Source organism: Musca domestica, unplaced genomic scaffold (assembly GCF_030504385.1).
Source record: "Musca domestica strain aabys unplaced genomic scaffold, Musca_domestica.polishedcontigs.V.1.1 29, whole genome shotgun sequence".
NCBI lineage: Eukaryota > Metazoa > Arthropoda > Insecta > Diptera > Muscidae > Musca > Musca domestica.
Genome location: NW_026712296.1, coordinates 6224018 through 6246824, shown reverse-complemented (window position 1 = coordinate 6246824; position 22807 = coordinate 6224018). Strand labels below are relative to the sequence as shown.

General features: G+C 34.4%; 1 protein-coding gene across 1 annotated transcript in view; it reads right to left on the bottom strand.

Annotated features, from left to right (window-relative positions):
- The window catches only part of LOC101896759 (dynein axonemal heavy chain 3), a 204434-nt gene that overhangs the window by 31834 nt on the left and 149793 nt on the right, over window positions 1-22807 (bottom strand). Inside the window, exons 51-56 of the mRNA XM_059124418.1 lie at window positions 19584-19756; window positions 14917-15084; window positions 11313-11735; window positions 6221-6357; window positions 4076-4250; window positions 1518-1690 (exon numbers count right to left, since the gene is read on the bottom strand). Coding sequence (XP_058980401.1) covers window positions 1518-1690; window positions 4076-4250; window positions 6221-6357; window positions 11313-11735; window positions 14917-15084; window positions 19584-19756 — 1249 coding nt within the window. The remainder of the gene's footprint in view (window positions 1-1517; window positions 1691-4075; window positions 4251-6220; window positions 6358-11312; window positions 11736-14916; window positions 15085-19583; window positions 19757-22807) is intronic.

Here is a 22807-nt window from a genome sequence, read left to right as displayed (position 1 = left end):
ACTTTATTCAGTATACAAAAACATTGCATTATTGCATACTAGCATTTGTCTCCTAAAGCGAAAAGTTCACCTTAAAATTTTAGATATTATTTTTGTACTATTAGTATTTTTTAGTACTCAAAATGCACAATATGTTCAGTTTAACAAAATTTTTCAATCAAAACTTCATACATCGTACTAAATTTTCAGACTTTGAATGTTTTATATTTTATACAAGTTTTTCGCTTTTTCGAAAAATTTTTACCTTTTACATTCAAAAATCTTTTAATCTTTGAATTTGACGAAATTTGAAATAATTCCGTTGAATAATTTCGCTGATATCACCAAAATGTCAAATAAAGGGCGGTACCGTTATATGTGGCAGACGTGGACCTGCCTAGACAATTTTCCTTCAAAGGTTGTACTACGCATTGCGAACTAAAATATTTTTTTCGAAGAATTCTGGTTAATAATGTCGCTAAAATCATTAAAATACGGAATATAGGGAGGTATCGTAATATGGGAGATATACGATATCGTGGACCTATATAGACCCCCTTTCAGGGGGGTAAAGTACTCACAAAGAACTCCTTGTGCAGAATTTCAGACAATTTCATTGAAAAATCATGAAAATACCGGATATCGTGGGGGCTATATGATATCGATAACTTTACCTGTCTGCAGACAAAAGACAGATCTGTGCAAAAGTTTAGCTTTCGATCTTAATTACTTTTGTCTCTAGCGTGATTTAAACAGACGGACAGGGTAAGAATTGTACGCTGATCAGGAATATATGTACTTTGTTGGGTCTAAAATTATTATTTCGATGAATTACAGACGGAATGACGAACTTAGTATACCCTCCATACTATGTATGGTGGAGGGTATAAAAAAATTGTAATACAGAGGTAGCGAATATATGTTCACGTTGTCCTATAACCCCCATAGTTCGGAAACTCCCCTTGGGTATTTTAATGATTTGCCACATTTTATACCAGAATTATATATAATTCTGTACTTTGAGTTTATAACGGATTCAACCTTCCATGACAGATCATTGTATATATAGGTCCACGTTTTCATATAGTTGTCGTGTAACGGTACCTCCCGGTATTTGGTATTTTTGGGATTTAAGCTTTATTTTCTAAAATAGTAGTATCTCCCTATATTCCATATTCTGATGATTTTAGCCCATTTTGAGTTTGTAATGGGTTCTATCTTCTGTATCGCAAGATACCATCGACTTTAAGATATTTTAAAGACCTTTTCCATTCCATTCCACTGGCTAAAATGGAAGCGGAACCAATCATCATATAAATAAAATATATCCCATTAATTATATTTGCGTATACAAAAATTGCCTTGTGTCTAAAGTTTTCCACGATCAACTAAAAATTGAGGGTTCAATTCTGAAAAATTGTGGTTTCTAATTATTAGCAAATTCATTTTCAAAATATATCAATTTCTATTTTAAGTCACTCTAAAATTGTCCCTTTTCGGAGTGCAGCACTCTTCTTTGTTGAATTTAATTGACTTACTTGTCGTACATATTCCGCTGCTTGGCATACATAAAAAGACTGGACATCGGATCAGAGCCAGGAGAGAGTAGAAACACCAATGGTATCCTGGGTGAGCTATCAGCAAATGATTCATTCAAATCGAAAGGAGGCGGTTCCACAAACGAGCGATCCATATTCCGGGTAATAAAGGACTGCATATAGGAGGAGAAAAAGAAAAGAAACCATACATCACAATTAATTACATTTTATTTGTTCAGTTTGCGACAGGAACGACAACAACTTAAAACAGCTACAAATTGTAAAATTGCTTTTATAAGTTACAATATGAAATGTAAAGTGAATAATTTCGTACGCGAATCAATTTCTCTTTTTTTACTTGTTCTCTACATACAATTGAATGTGGTTACACCAGTCATGGGATGTAGCCTATCAATAGTAATTATGTAGCCGCAATTTTATGTGTTATAGCTGAACCCGGTGCGCTTCGCTACCCCTTTTGATTTTATATGCATTCAAAAATTTTTTTACGAATATATGTTGGTTAAAAAAAAACAAATTTAAAAATTAAAAAAAAAAATTATTGCACTACTTTAATGCGTAAATAACCAAAACCATTAGAAAATCAGTAACATGACATACACACACGAAGGGTTTGTCCTTCGGATTTATTTATTTCATAGCAAATACCAAGCGTGCAGTAAATTGCAATCTTTTGAATTTGAGTGGCATTTCTATTGCAATTAGTGAATTCGAGATAGCAACTTACTTCGCCGTAATAAGCGTATTTCAAATCAATTGTTGTGTTTTTTTTAGTGTTAGCCTAAGGCGTTGTGGGTCAATGGTTCTTATTAAAATCTTGGGATATGATTGATGATCTGATACGATTTAAATATAATTTAAAAAAAAAAAAATACTTTTACACCAAACTCCGCCACACTTTTCATATATCATTGAAATTGGTGCGTCAAATATGTGAAATCGGCCGATAATATATGGGAGCTATATCCAAATCTTAACTGATTTCAATATAATTTGGCAATTTTTTTTGGTGCCAGATTTTGTCTCTCTCGCTTTGGGTGCATCAAATATGTGAAATCGGCTGAGTATATATATGGGAGCTATAATCAAATTTGAGCGTATTTGAATATAATTTGTCAAATTTATTTTTGTACCAAATTTAGCCACTCATGCCGAATTTCATTGGAATCGGAAATACGTATCGTGTTTTGTGCAGCAAATATGTGAGCTATATCCAAATCTGAACCGATTTTAATATAATTTGACTAATGCATTTTCTAATCAAAATCCCGTCACATATTCCAAATTTCTTTGGAATCGAACATACATATCGTGTATGGTGCATAAAATACATGAAACCGTTCGAAAGTATATATGAGAGCTATATCCAAATCTGAACCGATTTTAATATAATTTGACAAATGTATATTTGTTTTAATTTCCGCTACACATTCCAAATTTCATTGAAATTAGAGATACATAGCGTGTTTGGTGCATCAAATACATGAAATCGGTCGAAAATATATATGGGAGCTATATCCAAATCTGAACCGATTTCAATTTAATTTGACAAATTCATTTTGGCTCCCAATTCCGTTACTTATTTTAAATTTCATTACAATTAGAAATACATATCGTGTTTGGTCCACCAAATACATGAAATCGGCCGAAAATGTATATGGGAGCTATATCCAAATCTGAACCGATTTCAATATAATTTGAGAAATCAATTTTTTAGATAATATCTATCACACGTTTTAAATTTCATTGAAATTGAGGATACATAGCGTGTTAGGTGCATCAAATGCTTGAAATCGGCCGAAAATGTATATGGGAGCTATATCCAAATCTGAACCGATTTCAATATAATTTCACAAATTTATTTTCGGATTAAATCCCGTCACACATTCCAAATTTCATTGGAATCGAACATTCGTAATGTGTTTAAGGCATCAAATGAACGAAATCGGTCGAAAATATATATGGGAGCTATATCCAAATCTGAACCGATTACAATATAATTTGGCAAACTTATTTTTGTTCCAAATTCCGTTACGTATTCCAAATTTGGAGACTGTATCTTCAACCAATCGAAAGATATGTGCATATAAAATCTAAATTTTTGGGAGATACCTCCGATTCTGATGCTATATCTCCAGTTCCAAGTGGAAATTCAAAAATGTATATAGCCTATGTTACTTTCAGGCGATGTTGCAGTATATATGCAAATTTTCAGGAAAATCTATTCAGCGGTTTTCGAGTCCATAAATTACAAACAAACAAACAAGCAAATAAACAAACATACAAACATTTTCCTCTTTTATAGATATAGAAGAAGAAGAAGAAGATATATGTGTGAATATTAGTTGTGTTGAAAAATGGTATCAAAATGTGACAATATGTAACATTTCAGAATTAAAAAATCATATTTATAATAAGAGTTCATACTTATAATGAGATTGAGTTTTTTTCAGAATTCTTAAATATTTTGAAAAGAACACAATTTTTCATTTCAGGTCTATTATTATTTTCTTTGATAATATGTATTGACAACTTACCCTTACAGCTGGCACAACTTTATCCGACCTCAAACATTTCAGTATTATTAAACCCAACATTTCATCAATGTTGTCGTATGGCGGAGGAAATTTTGCTTCCTCAGGCGTTTGCAAATCATAATAGCATTTCCAAGCGTCGATATTAGATTGAAAATTTTTATAAAAATCTGTTAAACTATTTTTTTAAGTAAAACAAAAAATATATGAAAAATGATTTATTGGGGAATGTTACAAGTAAAACCAGTAAAGAAAGTCCCTACACCACTTTGCTAATTTAGTAGAGCTCCACGTAACAATTAAAAGTTTTTTAATCATACACGCTATGATTATAATTATAATTTAAAGTTCAAAGGACCAAATATGCCGAAGCATTTGTATCTTTTAAATTCAGACTTGTATTGCCCATTTGGTGCAAAATTAATTTAAAATCAGATAAAGAGATATATGGGGGCTATATCCAAATCTGAACCGATCTCGAAAAATTTTTGCAAATATATTTCTCAGCTGTATATATTTCCTGAAATATCGTTGTTACGGAGTGCATATTACGGCTGTGGGTAACAAATACTAGAAATCGGATGAACAATATATATGGGAGCTATATCTATATCTTAACCGATCTTCACCAAATTTGACTTCTGGACACAATTCGGTCGTAAGTGCCAAATTTCATCCAATTTGGGAAAATATTAGACGTTGGTACACATTAAAAGGTAAATCGGACGAAGTTATGTATGGGAGCTATATCCAAATCTAAACCGCATAAATCAACTCATAAAGTGATTCTATGGAGATCCTCAAAAGTAACTATGGGTCTATCTCGCTTCCTTTTCCATGTTACAAACAAATGCACAAAGACATAATACCCTTACCACTATGTGGTGTAGGGTATAAAATGTTATGTAATGAAAACCCTTATAATTTCTAAGATTCTTTTTAAACTGCACAAGCCTTCCATGAAGGAACCTCCTGATCATAGTTATTTCGAGGGTCTTGAACACATTTTTCAATTGAATAGGCACTTGTTTTAAATAATGGTGGAGGGTATATTAGCTTTCTCATTCCATTTGTAAGTTCCCGAATTATTCATACTACTAAGTATATATTCTGGATCATTCTAAGTTGATTTAGCAATGTCCGTCCGTCTGTTTTTATCACGCTATCTTTCGAACGAATTAAGACAGTAGTTATATCGATCTACGTCTTCGTATAGCCTCCGTATAACGGTTTTCATTTAAGCGGTATTTGCGGAATTTTTTGAAATTTATTAAGTTTCTCCCAAATTGAATAGGGTATTCAAAGTTCTGTCCGGTCGAACTTAGCTGCTTTTGTACTTGTTGTTTTTCGGTGAGTAGAGGACCTTTTCACAGAGATTTTTGAATGTAGTCCAATGTTTGGGAGTAGCCCTCATATGAATGTACCTCCTGTTCTTAACTATTTTGAGGATCTTGGCCAAGTTTTCCTATATATTTATCTAAAGCTTTGTATTTCGGGTTTTTGGGGAGTATACTAACCTTACATAACTGCCCCTCCCAAGTTCAAGTTCCCAACGGGTACAACATTTATATATAGGTGATTGCATTAAATAATTACAGTAAAACTCGAAGATGAAAATATTTTTCCCTTCAAAATAACTCGAAATTGAGTTCCACTTTCCGGTCCCCATATAACGATACTACTTTCTTAACGGTTTTTTGAGGGCTTAACTGCATTCTTCTATCGGTTACATTGGCATTTACTGTTTAAAATAGAATATGCCCTAATTTTGAATCTCGATACTGTTATTTTCAAAGATTTTTTCCATAGCGGAAGGTATTAAGACTATTTTGGATGCAAATAAAAATGACGATCGAAAATTAAATTAACATGTAGAAGGGCCAAGTTTAATTGCAAATAGGATGCAACAAACTTTTAATTACTTTATATTATATATCTAGTATATGAAATGCTATCGATTTTGAATTTATAGTACTGAAAGGCCCATTAAACGCATAGACCTTTAAACTTTGCTGGAAAAGTATTAAAAGCATGTAGCACTGTACTCGTATTTAAATGGAGCACCGTCAACATTAATATACAAATAATTTGAATTGCATTCGGAATTGAAGATTAAGTAAAAGCAAAAAAATAAACTAAAGTACTTACCCCTCCAAGTTGCTGGCAAGAACTATTTGAAACCAAGCCTTTTCCGGAAGCCATGACGATGCTGGATTAGGTGGAATGCTTTGCAGTCCAACGCCTCCCGTTAAAAAGAACAGCAAATGGGATTTATTTATTTTACCCTTGTTTTGTTGTAGTTTCCGTTTTGTTTTGTTTCGTTTTTAATTAATGCCAAAAGGGATTTAAAGGAAAAAGTATAACGTTGTCAATATTCAGATAAAAATAAAGGCAATATTAGTTAAAGTGTATATATGTTTTGATCGTAAAATATGTATTTTTGTATTAAATCAATAATAGAACAGGGATCATACAGTTATTTTTTTACTGCAAAATCAATAAAAGTAAAGGCAAAAAAATAAGGAATTTAGAGAAAGTTTATACTTTTGGAAAATGTTTTTAATGTATATATGCAAAATATGTGTTAAACACAATTAAATTAATTATCCATATGTTTTTATACGCTCAGCCATATGTCTAGAGAGTGTATATATCATTTGATACGGCCAAAGCGTGCCTCATACAAATATCGGCTTTAGAGACGATGTAGCAATGTCCGTCCGGCTGTCTGTCTCATTGGTTGGTGCGCAAGATAACACTCTAGGGGGTATCCGATTTTGTCCAAACTTGGTACATCGTAAAATTATCATCAAATTCAGATCGAGTTCGGAGATGATCCACTAAGTCAAACACAAAAGGTCGATATTTTCAAAAAAATTATTTTACTGGTGACCATTCCTTCTGGTACCTCGCCCACATAGGGTTCAAGATTTTTGAATTGGTTCTTTCTTTCCATACAGGTTCAACAATTTTAATAATCAAAACAGATGTCAAAATATATTTAAATAATCGAACATTGGCTAAGGGTATACAGCTGTCGGCAAAACCGATAAATACTTTTTAATTTGTTTTTTTTTTTTTTTCGAAAATTGTCAATTGTTGAGGTTGAATGTGCCAAGCTTGAAGAAAATATTTGTTCCCTTCTCAAACAACCTTTATAAACCTAAAACAAATGTTTTCTAAAACCGTCTCCATCTATAATTTAATTACAAAAGTAAATGATTTATAATTGATTTTTGACCGAACTCACGAGGTCATGCATATTTCGTGACATTTTCCCTACATTCACATCCTATGTCATTCCAATGGATATTCAAACAATATTTCAAAATTTTGATTAGTCTACATAAATCATTTCTCCGATATTTGGCTATATTCGTCAACGAAATCAGGATCAAAGAAAAAATCAAAAGTGCGGTTTTTTATATTTGTGATTTCGCCTGAAAGTTACATTCAGCTCAATATTTTACGATCATCTCCCTCAAAAAATGACTTCTATTGTAACTTAACACTCAACTCCAAACCAAATTTCTTGCGAATCGGGCCATAACTGCGACCTGTAGAGTGCTTACAAAGCACCCGACTAGAACCACTAAGCTCGGCGATATAGGACGATTCATATGTAACATCCTATGTCCAGTACCAATATTTCGGGGTGTTAAAATGTTTTTGTACCAATCAAACTTATAACATTCTAACACATTATTATACATATATACATTCATACATTCTTATTATACATATATACATTCTTATTATCGCGTTGGGTGTCGTTTAACCCAATATCTCGTAGTTGTTTTTATACCCTCCACCATAGTATGGAGGGTATATTAAGTTTGTCATTCCGTTTGTAACACCTCGAAATATATATTTTAGACCACACACAGTATATATATTCTTGATCAGCATAAAATTCTATGTCGATGTCCGCCCGTCTATCCATCTGTGGAAGTCACTCTAGCTTCCGAACGAAATGAAGAAGGTTGATAAAATTTTGATCAAATGTATATTATGTCTGCAGGATTTTTATACCCTACACCACAAGGTGGTCAGGGTATTATGTCTTTGTGCATTTGTTTGTAACAGGCAGAAGGAAACGAGATAGACCCATAGTTCCTTTTGATGATCTGCATAGAATCACATTCTGAGTCGATTTATGCATGTCCGTCCGTCCGTCTGTCCGTCTGTCCGTCCGTCCGTCTGTCCGTCCGTCCGTCCGTCTGTCCATGTATTTTTGTAAACAAAGTACAGGTCGCATTTATTGCCCGATCCAGATGAAATTTTGCAAAGGTCTTTTGTTTGGCCTAAGGACGAACCCTATTGAAATTGGAGATAATCGGTCAAAATTTGGATATAGCTCCCATATATATCTTCGTCCGATTTGACTTTTATTGTGCACCAAACGTGTAATATCAGCCCGAATTGTATGGAATTTTGCACATACACCCATATTAGGCCTGAAAATATGTATGCCAAATTTGATCGAAATCGGTTCAGATATAGCTATAGCTTCCATATATATTGTTCACCCGATTTGTTATTTTTGTCCACCGCCACCGTAATATGCACTATGCAACAACAATATTTGGGGAAATATATCAAATACAGCTCAGAAATACATTTGCTAAATTTTATCGAGATCGGTTCAGATTTGGATATAGCTCCCATATATAACATCGTCCGATTTACCTTTTATTGTGCACCAAACGTCTAATATTTGTCCAAATGGGATGGAATTTGGCACTTACGACCGAATTGAGTCTAGTAGCTAGTATGTCAAATTTGGTTCAGATCGGTTCAGATATAGTTATAGCTTCCATATATATTATTCATCCGATTTGTTATATTTGGTACCCACAACCGTAATATGCACTCTGTAACAACGATATTCAGGGAAATATATCAAATACAGCTCAGAAATATCGTTGCCAAAGTTTATCGAGATCGGTTCAGATTTGGATATAACTCCCATATATATCTTTATCCGATTTCAAATTAATTGTGCACCAAATGGGCAATACAATTCCGAATTTAGTCCTTTGAACTTTAAATTATAATTATAATCATAGCGTGTATGATTGAATTCTCCCATAGAAACTTTTAATTGTTATGTGGAGCTCTACTTAATTAGCAAAGTGGTGTAGGGTATCATAAAGTCGGCGCCGCCCGACTTTAAGACTTTCTTTACTGGTTTGTATTGAAAATGTGTCATGTAGGTCCACGTCTTCGTATAGCCCTCATATAACGGTAACTCCCGATATTCGGAATTTTGATGGTTTGAGCGACATTATTCACCAGAATTGTTTCAAATTTGGTATTTGAAGTTCGTAATGGATACTACAGTCTATGACAGAAAATTATCTGTGCAGGTCCACGACTTCGTATAGCACCCATATAACGGGACCTCTCTATATTCGGTACTTTTATGATTTTAGCTATATTTTCTTTCAAGTTTCGCATTTGAATATTGTAATGACTTATGACAAAAGTTGCCCATGAAGGTCCACGTCGTCGTATAGACCCTAATATAACGGATTTTTTCCCTTGAAAATTGCCAAATTCGTTGCAAATGTTGTAGGTATTATTTACTTGTTAAAATTATATTGACTCGATTCGAGATTAGACATATACAGGGTGAGGTAGAAAACTGCAACAAAGTCAAACGACATAATTTTTACATTTTTTTTTTAATTTTATTGAATGAAAGCAAAAATTTTCGGAAATAATATCAAATTTTACAATAAGTTTAGATTTGTTCGAATTGGTCAAATTTGACACGAATTATGGTCTTCAAACGGCCAATGAAACCGTCACACGCTGCCCGATTTGGCTCTGCGGTATTTTGGCTCATTCCCGGCGCAGCGCTTGCTTGAGGTGATCGACACTTTGGTATTTTTTAGTGCCAACCTTGCTTTCCAAAATTCTCCAGGCACAATAGTCCAACGGATTGGTTTTCGAAGATTTTGGTGCCATTGTGAGCTGGAAATAAAGCGAGGAACCTCATTTTGTTACCATTCTTGGGTGGCGCGTGCTGAGAGCGATGGTGCTGAGTCCTATTGGAATGTCTAAGGTCTGCGGCAAAATGTTTGCGTTCCCAAGGCTGTAATACACCCTCCAGGATATTTTCGCGATAATATTCGGCATTTATTCTGATGCCACGGTCGAATAATACTTTCGGAGAGCGACCATCGGCTGCTTTGGCGGCCCACACCATCACCATGGCCGGCTCTTGAGTTCTAGTGGCCAACCGAAGGTGCATATTTTCAGCTGACTTCTTTGGTAAGTAAACACGATCATTTTGTTTGTTTACAACATCGGAGAAAACCAAATTCGGCAGTTCACCACTTTCGGTCAAGCGAAGCAACTCTTTAGCTCTTTTGAGTCTATTTTCTTCCTGTTGCGGTGTAAGCACTTTTTGGAATTTTAATGGCTTTACCCCGAGCTCATTTTTCAATATTTGCCGAATAGACTATTGCAGTATGTTCAGCTCACGAGCCATGTTTCGACCACTGCGACGCGGGTTTCGATCGAGTCGCTTCTTTACTTTTCGAACCAATTCTGCTGATGTTGCTGTTTTCTTCCGTCCACTGTCTTGACGTCGGGCTACGCAACCAGTATCATGGTAACGAGCAATGGTACGAGATACAAACGATTTATTCACATTTAAATGTTGGAGTGCTCTAACGATAGCCACTTGTTGTTTTCCAGCCAAATATAAAGAAATCATACTATCACGCTTGAATTCCATCACGAATAACTTTTCTCTGGAAAATTCTCACAAAATGCTTTTGAACGCTTGTAAAAAATAAAATGAGCTGTCACTGGGATAATTTCAACAGCTGTCGGGCGAGTGCTTAAAAATGACAACAGTCTAAAGTTGGTTGCAGTTTTTTCATCTCACCCTGTACACATGTTTATTACGGTTTGGAGTGTCGTTTAATCCAATATCTCGTAGTTGTTTTTTAAATTCTTTTATTACTATATTTCTATTCCATTAGCAATGGAATGGACATTTTTCGTAATAACAACTGGCTGTTTCATCATGAAAACACGTTGTTTTGAGTTTTGAGAATGCCCACCGGAATAAGGCTTAACCACAGAGTCCATGTATTTGAAGAGTTTCAGTTGTACTTTTCATGTGAAATTATTCTTATATATTCAAAATATTTCTTTGTAAAATACTTTCTGAATACTCTATTTTACTGTAAACCATCATTTCTTAATTATTTTCCTTACTTACCCGCGATAGGAGAATGCCCAAGCACATCACCAGCGATATAACAAGTTTATCTTTTTCGAACAGTGAACGACACACATTCTGATATATCGACTTTGTAAAATAATTATTCAAATTATCCAAACGTTCTGCCAGTTGTGATGACTTGGGTGCCTTCAGTATTGCATTAACGAAGAGATTCAAAAACCAGCCCAAGGAGTATTGGTACATCGGATCAATGTTCGCCAATTCACTGATGCAGAAGAACAGTATGGCCGAATGTTTAGCCACTGGTATGTAACGTTGGCGAGCTTCGTCAATTTCCGCTTCAGTTGCCACCGCAATGACTTGTTTCTCTTGGATTTGCTCTGATAAAATTTTGCTCGATGACAGAATATTAATGGCATTTTCATCTTCCAATACATTGCCTTCGGACGTCGAAAGTACCTACAAGTGAAGACATTAAAAAGAGTTAATCCATTAGCAATTGCAAGCGAGGGAACAGATTCAACTGCATTCGAGTGATATTGAAGGACGTAATGTGATTTTCATGAAATAATGATAAGCCCTCGAAAGACATTTAGTAATGTCACTCAAATAAGCTTGGGTGCACAATGCTATCGAGCTACTTTTTCCATATTACACGCTGAAAGCTGTAATTATGATGGAGGATTAATATGCTTTTATTGATTGCTGTTTCGATAATCGGCGTTTGGTTTAACGATAAATGAGCGAGCAAATGAAAACGTTTTTAACTTGCATATTAAAAAAAAATATTTCCCTTAGGGAAAAATCTTTTAAGAAATGGAATTTTATATAATTTTTTTAGTTGAATGCAAATGTATGATAAGTAGTTATTCGTAGCTGGTATTGGTTATTATACGAAATAAAAAAATGGAAAAGGTAATAGAGACAATTCATTCGAACAAGGCCAATGCTCTGTCGTCCACCATGAGACACAAGAGAACCAATGAAGAAAGAACATAATTCTTCGGCAATATTTTTAATAACAATATTGGAATTGTTTTTTTTTTAGCCAAAGATATCTTTCTTGTTGGGTCCATATTCAAATAAGTGACAAAAATGGACCATTTCTCGAGCACATCTATGTCTTTAGCTGAATGATGAATTTTGGTCCGTCAAATTTGGTGAAAATTGGTTGAGATATATCCGATTTGATATTATAGTTCGTCATACCGGAAATATGAACTCCGGGTCAATGATGTTCGGTACATTATATCAGATATAGCCTTGGAATACATTTATCAAATTAAGCTGAATTTTGATTCATAAGATCAAGGTCTGACTAGAATAAAGTCAATCAAGTAACAAGCAAAAAATCTCTAAGTTCGGCCGAGCCGCATTTTGAATACCCTCCTCAATTTGGAACGAATTTGGCAATTTTCCAAAAAAAAAAATAATAAATCCTTTGAAGATTCTGTTAAAATCTTAAAAATACCGAATTTAGTCGTTATATTAGGGTTTATATGATGACTCGAAATAATTCCGGCGAATAATGTAGCTTAAATCATCAAAACACCGAATATCGGGAGGTGTCGTTATGTAGCTATACGAGGACGTACACCTGCACAGACAATTTTCTGTCTTAGACTGTAGTATCCATTATAAACTTCAAATACCAGATTTGAAACCATTCCAGTGAATAATGTCGCTGAAATCATCAAAATATTGAATATCGGTAGGGAGGTACGGTTATATGGGGGCTATACGAAGACGGACGGACGGACCTGCACAGACACAGACATTGACATAGGCTGTAGTATCCATTACGAACTTCAAATAACAAATTTGAAACAGTTCCGGTGAATAATGTAGCCTAAATCATAAAAATACCGAATATCGGGGGGTACTGTTATATGAGGGCTGTAAGAAGACGTGTATCTGCACAGACAATTTTCGGTCGTAGGCTGCAGTATCCTTTACGAACTTCAAATAATGAATAATGTAGCTGAAATCATAAATATACCGAATATCGGGGAGTACCGTTATATGGGGGGACGTGGACCTTCATATACAATTTTTTCCATAGGTTGTAGTAACCATTAAAATCTCCCAATACGAACCAACCTTTCTTTCCAAAATACTCCAGACACAATAGTCCAACGGATTGGTATCCGGAGATTTTGGTGGCCATTGTGCGCTGGAAATGAAGCGAAGAACCTCATTTTGTAACCATTCTTGGGTGGTTCGTGCTGATTGCGATGGTGCTGAGTCCTCTTGGAATGTCCAAGGTCTGCAGCAAAAATGTTTGCGTGTCCAAGGCTTTAATACACCCTCCAAAATATTTTGGCGATAATATTCGGCATTTATTCTGATGCCACGGTCGATTAATACGAGCGGAGAGCGACCATCGGTTGTTATGGCGGTCCACACCATCACCATGGCCGGCGCTTGAGATCTGGTGACCAACCGAAAGTGCACATTTTCAGCTAACCTCTTTGGCAAGTATACACGATCATTTTGTCTGTTTATAAACTGCTGGACAACGAATGTTTTCTCATCGGAGAAAACCAAATTCGGCAGTCCGCCACTTTCGACCAAGCGAAGCAACTCTTTATCTTTTTTGAAACTATTTTATTCTGTTTCGTTGCAAATTCTTGCACTTTTTTGGAATTTCAATGACTTTACCGCGATCTCATTTCTCTATATTTGCCGAATGGACTATTGCGATATGATCATTTCTGCTGATGTTGCTGTTTTTTCCGTCCACTTCCTTAACGTCCGGCTACACTATCAGTATCACGGTATCGAGCAATGGTATGAAACACAAAAGATTTATTCACATTTAAATGCTGGAGTGCTCTAACGATGGCCACCTGAGGTTTCCAGCCAAATATAAAGAAATCACACCATCACGGTTGAATCCCATCACGGATAACTTTTTTTCTTCAAAATTTTCACGAAAATGCTTTGTACGCTTGTAAACAATATTATGAGCTGTCACTGGAATAACAGCTGTCGGACGAGTGGCTTAGAAATAATAGCTGTCTGAATTTGGTTGCAGTGTTTCATAGCCCCCATATAAAAGTAAATCCCGATTTCAAGTATGATTTGCGTTTTAGTCTCAGTTTCCGTCTAACTTCGTAACTTTTGGTATTTTGAGTTCATAGTGAAGAAGGGTTTCTTAGTTTTGGTGTAGACCCCAATATAGAGGTTCTCTCTGTTCGAAGTTATTTCGAGGGGTTTGGTCACATTTTTCAATCGATTTGGCTAAAAATGCAAAAGGATTTTGTTTTCCCGCAGACATTGAAGTAATAATTATTCTCAAACGCCAGAATATGAAGACAATAGATTCAGTTGGTTGTTAACGAATCCAATGGTTACACACAGAGCATTTTCACCGGAGGTGATTACCTTGATTTTGAATGTTGAAAAATCAAGCGCTATCACTACAAATACGGACATTAGACTGTACAAACACATTCACAAATTCGCGAATGTTCATTTTCAAATAAAGAACGAAAAAAACATACGGAAGTTTAAGTGAATCATAAATAAGTAAAGAAAAGAATCAACACAGAAAAATTTAATCAAATCTATATTGATGAATTGCATCAGCTTTTTTCATAATATCAACAAAACAACTGAAAACATGAAACGTGCTTACCTCCAGTATTTTTGATTCAATGGTATACAAAGAATCTCGGTTTTTTGCAGATTCAATAATTAATTGCTCCTTTTTTTCTTGCAAGTCTGGACGCTCGTGAGCTACAACCGTAGCCAGTAGTTGTTCGCTTAGACCCTGTTCAGTTATCATGAAATTAATTACAGTTACCTTAAAAAGAAATGAGAAAATAAAATTCAAACAATTGCTTTAATAATACGAATACAAAAGGCAACAAATAGAAACAGAAACAATATATTTTTCGGATCACTATTGGCAAAATTTAAAAGTGAAAAAATCATATTCTATGTTAATTCAATTACCGAGAAGTTATTGTATTCACTGTTACAAATGAGAAAATATAATATTGAATACTATGGCCATAAGATTAAGTAGTACTATTATATTTCTTTATTTTTTCTTTTTAAGTCTTCGGTAACCCTTAAAAACTAGAATATAAAAACCAGTAAGGAAAAGTCAGAAGTCGGGCGGGACCGGGAAGTCGTAGAGCTCCCGTAACAAAAGAACTTATTTGAAGTAGATCATACCACTTATCAACATTTGGCTTTAAAGCAGTTATAGTTTGGTTTCAGAGGGAAGGCATATCGAATTCTGAATCGATTTTCACTAAATTTGACGAAGACATTTTAATCTTTTATACCAAATGATATTGTTATAGAGTGAGAAGGATTACAGTAAAGAAATTTATATCGGAGAATAGTTCACCAAATGAAAACGTACGTCCCAAAATTCACGTCGTTTGGGCTGATATTAGCCATTATTTGCACAATAAACATGAAATCGAATATGGGAGCTATATCCAAATCTTAGCCGTTTTCGATAAAATTTGGCAAAGATATTTCCGAGCTCTCTAAGATATCTGGTACCAAATATCATTGTTGTGGAATGCATATTACCCTTGTGAGGGACTTTAAACCCCAAATCGGATAAAACAAATATATGTGAGCTATAGCTATATCTGAACCGATTTTTTCCGAATTCGATGTACATGCTTCTAGACTAAATTCGATTGGATATGCCAAAATTCAGTCATTCCGACTGATGTTGGCTAATTGGTAATTAATCCGAAATCGGTAGAAAATATATGTGGGAGCTATATATGGGATCTACATCCAAATCTGAACCGATCTTGAAAAAATTTGATACACTTATTTCAGAGCTGTACCTCATATCTGGTACCAAATATCATTGTTGTGGAATGCATATTACGCTGGTGAGGGACTTTAAACCCCAAATCGGATCAAACATATATATGGGAGCTATAGCTATATCTGAACCGATTTACACCAAATTCGAAGTACTGGTTTCTACCATGAATTCAGTCGTAATTGCCAAAATTGGGTCGATATAAGTCATTTGGTATACCATTAACCTGATATCGAATAAAAACATATATGGGGGCTATATCCTAATCTGAACCGATTTCTATAAAATTTGACAGAGGTATATTCGAGCAGTATCTGATGTCCGGTACCAATATCATTCTTGTGGATTGCATATTACGCATAAAATATATATGGGAGCTATAGCTATAACCGATTTTCTCCAAATTTTATGTACTGGCTTCTAGATTGAATTCGGTGGGATGTACCAAAATTCAAGTCATCTGGACTCATATTGGCCATTTGGTGCACAATTAACCCGAAATCTGTTGAAGATATACATATGGGAGCTATATCTAAATCTGTTCCGATTATCATCAATTTCAATAGGGTTCGTCCTAGGGCCAAATAAATATTGTTTGGAAAATTTCATCTCAATCGGATAATAAATACATTTTGTTCACAAGATACATGGACGGACGGAATGACATGCATTAATCGACTCAGAAAGTGATTCTATGAAGATCCTCAAAAGTAACTATGGGTCTATCTCGCTTCCTGTCAGATTTTTTGACTATTACAAAATTTTTCAACAAACTTGGCAGTAATTGGAGGTTACAGTTTTAGCAGAAAACCATTTATTTCGATATTTTGAACTATATATAGAGTATATATTAATTTAACTGACTAAATAATCAAAAAAAATCGTGTTCGGTGAAGATATTGCGCTAGAATCTTCACATTTGACATTGAGGTCTCTGTTTGTATATGAAATTGAGATATGGAGGGGGTTTGGTAATGTGTATTATAATTGAACGAAGATTACTAAATGGTACTAAATTTGGTATCTGGTGGGACGTTGACATAGTTTTGGACAGAAAATTTGGATTTTGAGTAGTAGAAAGGCCTAACGCGAACTGTTGTATCGAATTTAAAATTTTAAGGTGGACTTTTGGTATTGGAAATGGGCGATATGTAGGTCCACGTTTGTGTTTAGCCCCGATATAACTGTACCCACAGATTTAAGTGTTTCTGGGTGTTTTAGTTTTAATTTTTACCCAAATCTGATGCAAATTGGCAGCGTGTGTTTCCATTATGTAAGAAACATCCTTGAAGAACTGTCAATATGGTTCTGAGTTTTGGGATAGTCCCCGTTTAACTATACCTACAGTTATTCGGTATTTTGATGATTTATGTCAAACTTTTCACTTGTTTAAAATTTTGAATTTGAAGTTCCGATTATTATTCTTTGACAAAAAAAATTGCATATGCAGGTTCAGATCTTCTTATGGCCCTCATATAACGGTAACTCTCTATATGCGCTAATTTTTCGATTTTAGCGACATTTTTCACCGGTTTCATATTTGAATATCGTAATGGCCAATGTTTGAAAGATTTCTGATTTAACAGTATTTTTCATTTTTTTTTTAAATTTGCAAATTTTTTTCAAATATTTGAGGGTATTCAAAGTTCGGCCAAGCCGAACTTACTGCTTTTTCACTTTTTATAGTATACTTTATGTATTTTAATATTTTAAGTCACTGCTGGTGATGAACGAATATACCCGTTGAATCTTTTTACCTTAGATAACAACTTTTTTGATTTGCCTTAAATTTTTCATTAATACATTTATTGACATCAAAGAAATTCCTATAGATAATTGGCATTTCCATTGCGCAGGTTTATTTCCTTGATAATCTGAATTTACATAATATTATTTTGGTTCGGTTAAATCTCTGACGCCTGACGCCAAAGCTTCGGTATCATCATCAATTTATACAGTATAATGAACTGCTGTTGCCAAAATGCAAATGAAAAAAATATAACCACTTTCTTATTCAACGTTTTGCGTTAAATGAATCTTGAATAGTTTAAGTCGATTTGAATAGATTTACGCTTCGTATTATAGACGTTGAATTGCGAGCGGTTTTATTTGTGAAATTCATGGAGATTGTACAATAAAGTGTATCACCGTAAGTCCATCATCGACATGAACAATGTATCTATTTGGCCAGGGCTTTATAAAATAAATTATGTTTATTTTTTGAAGAAGCAATTGACACTGTAAGAAATCTTCAGATATTGGTTGGTTTTGACATTACTTTTGGGGTAGGAACTAAGATGTATTTTCAATGGGTAAAAAGAAAATATTCCCAAGTGCTGAACTTTTAATACCCTCCACCATTTGGCCAAATTTGGCAATTTCAAAAAAAAAAAAAAAATCCTTAAAAATTCTGTTAAAATCTTAAAAATACCGAATGCCTATACGACGACGTGGACCTGCATAGGCAACTTTTGTCATAAGTCATTACAATATTTAAATGCGAAACTTGAAGAAAAAACTATTTATAATGTAGCTGAAATCATCAAAATACGAATATAGGGGGTACTGTTATAAGGGGGCTATACGAAGACGTGGACCTGTACAGACAATTTTCTGGCATGGGATGAAGTATCTATTACGAACTTCATATGCGAAATTTGAAACAATTCCGGTAAATAATGTCGCTAATGTACTGAATATCGGGGGGTACCGTTATATGGGGGCTATACGAAGACGTGGACCTGCACAGATAATTTTCTGTCCTTGGCTGTAGTATCCATTACGAACTTCAAATGAAAAATTCAAAACAATTCCGGTGAATAATGTCGCTAAAATCATCAAAATACCGAATATCAGGATGTACCGTTATATGGGGGCTATATGATAACATGGACCTAGGTGGCCCATTTACGAACTTAACCTGCCTACTGGCAAAATATACATGTGTGCAAAATTTTAGCCTTCTATCTCAATTTGTTCGAAATATAGCGTGATTACAACAGACAGATAGACGGACATGGCTAAATCGTCTTAGAATTTTACGCTGATCAAGAATATATATTCTTTGTTGGGTCTGACATGAGTATTTCAAGGAGTTACAAACGGAATGACAAAATTAATCTACCCTCCATAGTATGGTGGAGGGTATAAAAAAGAATATGAAATGTCAAATTATCGTTTTTTTTTGTCCGTGAGATTAAATGCCTAAAATGATATAACCAACATTTTTTGTAGAACATTTTGATGTAGACAAATCTTTTGTGGTACTTTTCTTCCGGTACACGAAATAAAGGCGAAAAGGACATAAAAATAATTTATCATCATTTGTATGATTGACCGAACTACTGATGGAACTACTAAATATGCGTGCTGGTCTAGAGTATCATTATTTATTGTATTTCATATACGATCATATATATATGGTTTATTAATAAACAACATTTTTCTCGGTGTATACATCTGCAATTCATTTTTGTAAGAAAGACATTCTTGTTCGTACTTACCATGACCATAATCTCTGGCGGATAATGGGGATTTCGAAGGCATGTTGTTATATATAAACGAAAATTGCTGTTATACTCAATCATTTGATCTCCACTTTTGATGAAATAACCACCTTTATGTTTGATTACGTTCTTTTCCAATATTGGTGTTAAATTTGAATCCAAACGTTCGCCTTAATTGGGAGAAGAGAGAAAGTGTATTTATTTATTTATTTTTTTGTTCAAAATATAAAACAGAGTAAAAGAATTGATTATAATTTTTAATGTTGAAACAAAAATATAAGTACGTCATAGAAATAATACGACATGCTTTTTTAAGATAAACATTTTTCAAACTATATATCACCCTACACCACAATGTGTATTTCACAGAGCTACCTGTGAGTGATTATCATTTACATTTGAATTTTTGTGAATCATTACAACTATGATCGCAATTAATGTTACATTAGGCTTTAGAGCGGTTTTAATTTAAACTCGGATGCAACAAGTATATCTTAATCTTACTCGATCTCAAGAAGATTTAAGAGGGCAGTAGTTATGTCTGGTCCACACCTGGCACACTTTATTCTAGTCGGAACTTAATTGTATGGCAAAAATTTCTAGTCTTTATCTGATATGTTGTACGAAATATGTACTTATTATGGAGAACGTACTACAGATTTGGGGGACGTATACAAAAAATTTAGATCGGGCGAATATATGCAAGTATTGAACCTATATGTAAATATGAACGGATTTGGACAATATTTTGCACAGGCTAAATATTATTGATATCTGAAACATTTTTTGGAGGAAACTGGGAAAAGTTTTGAATTCTGAATTTTATGTCTGACAATAACATATATTTTGATAGATTATTCAAAACGTTTACCCTTCACTGGAATGGTGTCGAAGGAATGGGCCAATGTTTTCTATTTGGTATATGATATAATTTTGATATAATTTTTGCGAAGTGCCAGGTTTGAACTATATCGTCTACTTCCTCCCCTTTTTAGATAGTTGTACATATTTTTTTTGGATAATGTTGAACTTTTGTGGAGGAGGGCGGAGAAAAAAAAGTGTTGTGGGGGAGGTACCAGAAGGAATGGACAGAAATATTTCATATTTACATTACCTCTATGGCTAATAGAAATATTATTATTTTACCCTTTGTGGAGGAGGGCGGAGAAAAAAAAGTGTTGTGGGGGAGGTACCAGAAGGAATGGACAGAAATATTTCATATTTACATTACCTCTATGGCTAATATAAATATTATTATTTTACCCTTTGTGGAGGAGGTACCTAAAATAATGGTAAAGATGAGTTCTATGATCAGCATAGAATCACATTCTGAGTCGATTTATGCATGTCCGTCCGTCTATCAGTATTTTTGTAAACAAAGTACAGTTCGCATTTATTGCCCGATCGAGATGAAATTTTGCACAATTCATTTGTTTGGCCCAATGATGAACCCTATTGAAATTGGAGATATTCGATAAAAATTTAGATATAGCTTCGTCCGATTTACCTTTTATTGTGCACCAAACGTGTAATATCAGCCCGAATAGTATGGCGAGTAAGTATGCCAAATTTGATCGAAATCGGTTCAGATATACAGGGTTGCCCATATTCGACGGACCATTCCAATCGACGAGGCTTGTCAGCAGGCAACATTCTTTGCGTCAATTGAATTTTGTACGGGAACAAATGCAAATCAATGCGAATGATCCGTTGTAAAGTGGACCGAGCCATGCCCAACTGCTGAGAACGGCGATTTTTGGGATGTTCTTGGGGACCTCTCAACACTGGCTCGTACGGCAGCGATATTCTCTTGGTCGACTTTTATATGGCCTCTTCGGATAGAAATAGCCTTACCAGTCGAAAATTTTTCGTATAAACCCTTAATGTTGTTCTTAGAAGGCGCACTTCTCACATTTTTTTTTCACAATTGACTTCTTCTGTTGAATGTAAAATTCAACTATTTCAGAGCGCTCGCGTGGCGTGTATTGGTTCATGGTAAAAATCTGCTTGGACTGACGCTTCAGACGCGGTATGTCATTAAGCGATGTGACATCTCTGTCAAAAGTTATGGCGTTGCCAGATGGGTCCGTCGAATATGGACAACCCATATATATTATTAATCCGATTTGTTATTTTTGTCCTCAGCAGCCGTAATATGCACTCTGTAACAACAATATTTTGGGTATATATCAAATACAGCTCAGAAATATCTTTGCTAGATTTTATCGAGATCGGTTCAGATTTGGATATAGCTCCCATGTATAACATCGTCCGATTTACTTTTTATTGTGCATCAAACGTCTAATATTTGCCCAAATGGGATGGAATTTGGCACTTACGACCGAATTGAGTCTAGAAGCTAGTATATCAAATTTGGTGAAGATCGGTTCAGATAAAGCTATAGCTCTCATATATATTGTTCATCTGATTTGTTATATTTGTTACTCTCAGCCGTAATATGCACTCCGTAACAACGATATTCAGGGAAATATGTCAAATATTAAATACAGTCGGCCCTGCACGACGTTAAGATTTTCTTTACTGGTTTTTCTTATTTTAAAAGAGTTATAATTTTCCAAAATGTTTACCCTCTGTGGGGATGTTCTTGATGGTGCGGTTGATATATATTTCTTATTCACCCTAGATCTTGTGTTGATATAACTATTGGGGTGTGCCGACTTTGAATGGAATCTGAGATTATTTCAATTGTTATTCAAAATGTTGAACATGTTATGGGGGGAGGTTCTAGAAGGAGTGGGACTATATCTACTTTCATCACATCAGACTTGTGTTGGTACAGATATTGAAATGTGCGACAATCGGACCCTTATTTTACATTTTATTTTATTTTATTTTATTTTTTATTTTCAAAACATTATTATCTGCTACATATATTTGCTCTTTTGATATTTCTATTTAACCGGACTTATATTGTATTTTTTTCAAAATTATGCAATTTCAGAGATAAAATCAATCATCATTGTACGACAATTAGTTTCAATTCGAAGAACAATTCAAAACTAATAAATTGCCTGTGTACTTCAGCTGTTGTGTTTGTCGCCTGCTGATACCATAAAAGCAAATTACCTTATTTTCTAAAGGCAGAAACAACGCTTCTGTGAATTCGATTTTGATGCCATGGATATGTCATGGTATATTGAAAAGTAAACACTAATATGATTTTAAGCTGCTTCTTTTCAATACGATTATATGAGTAGTTG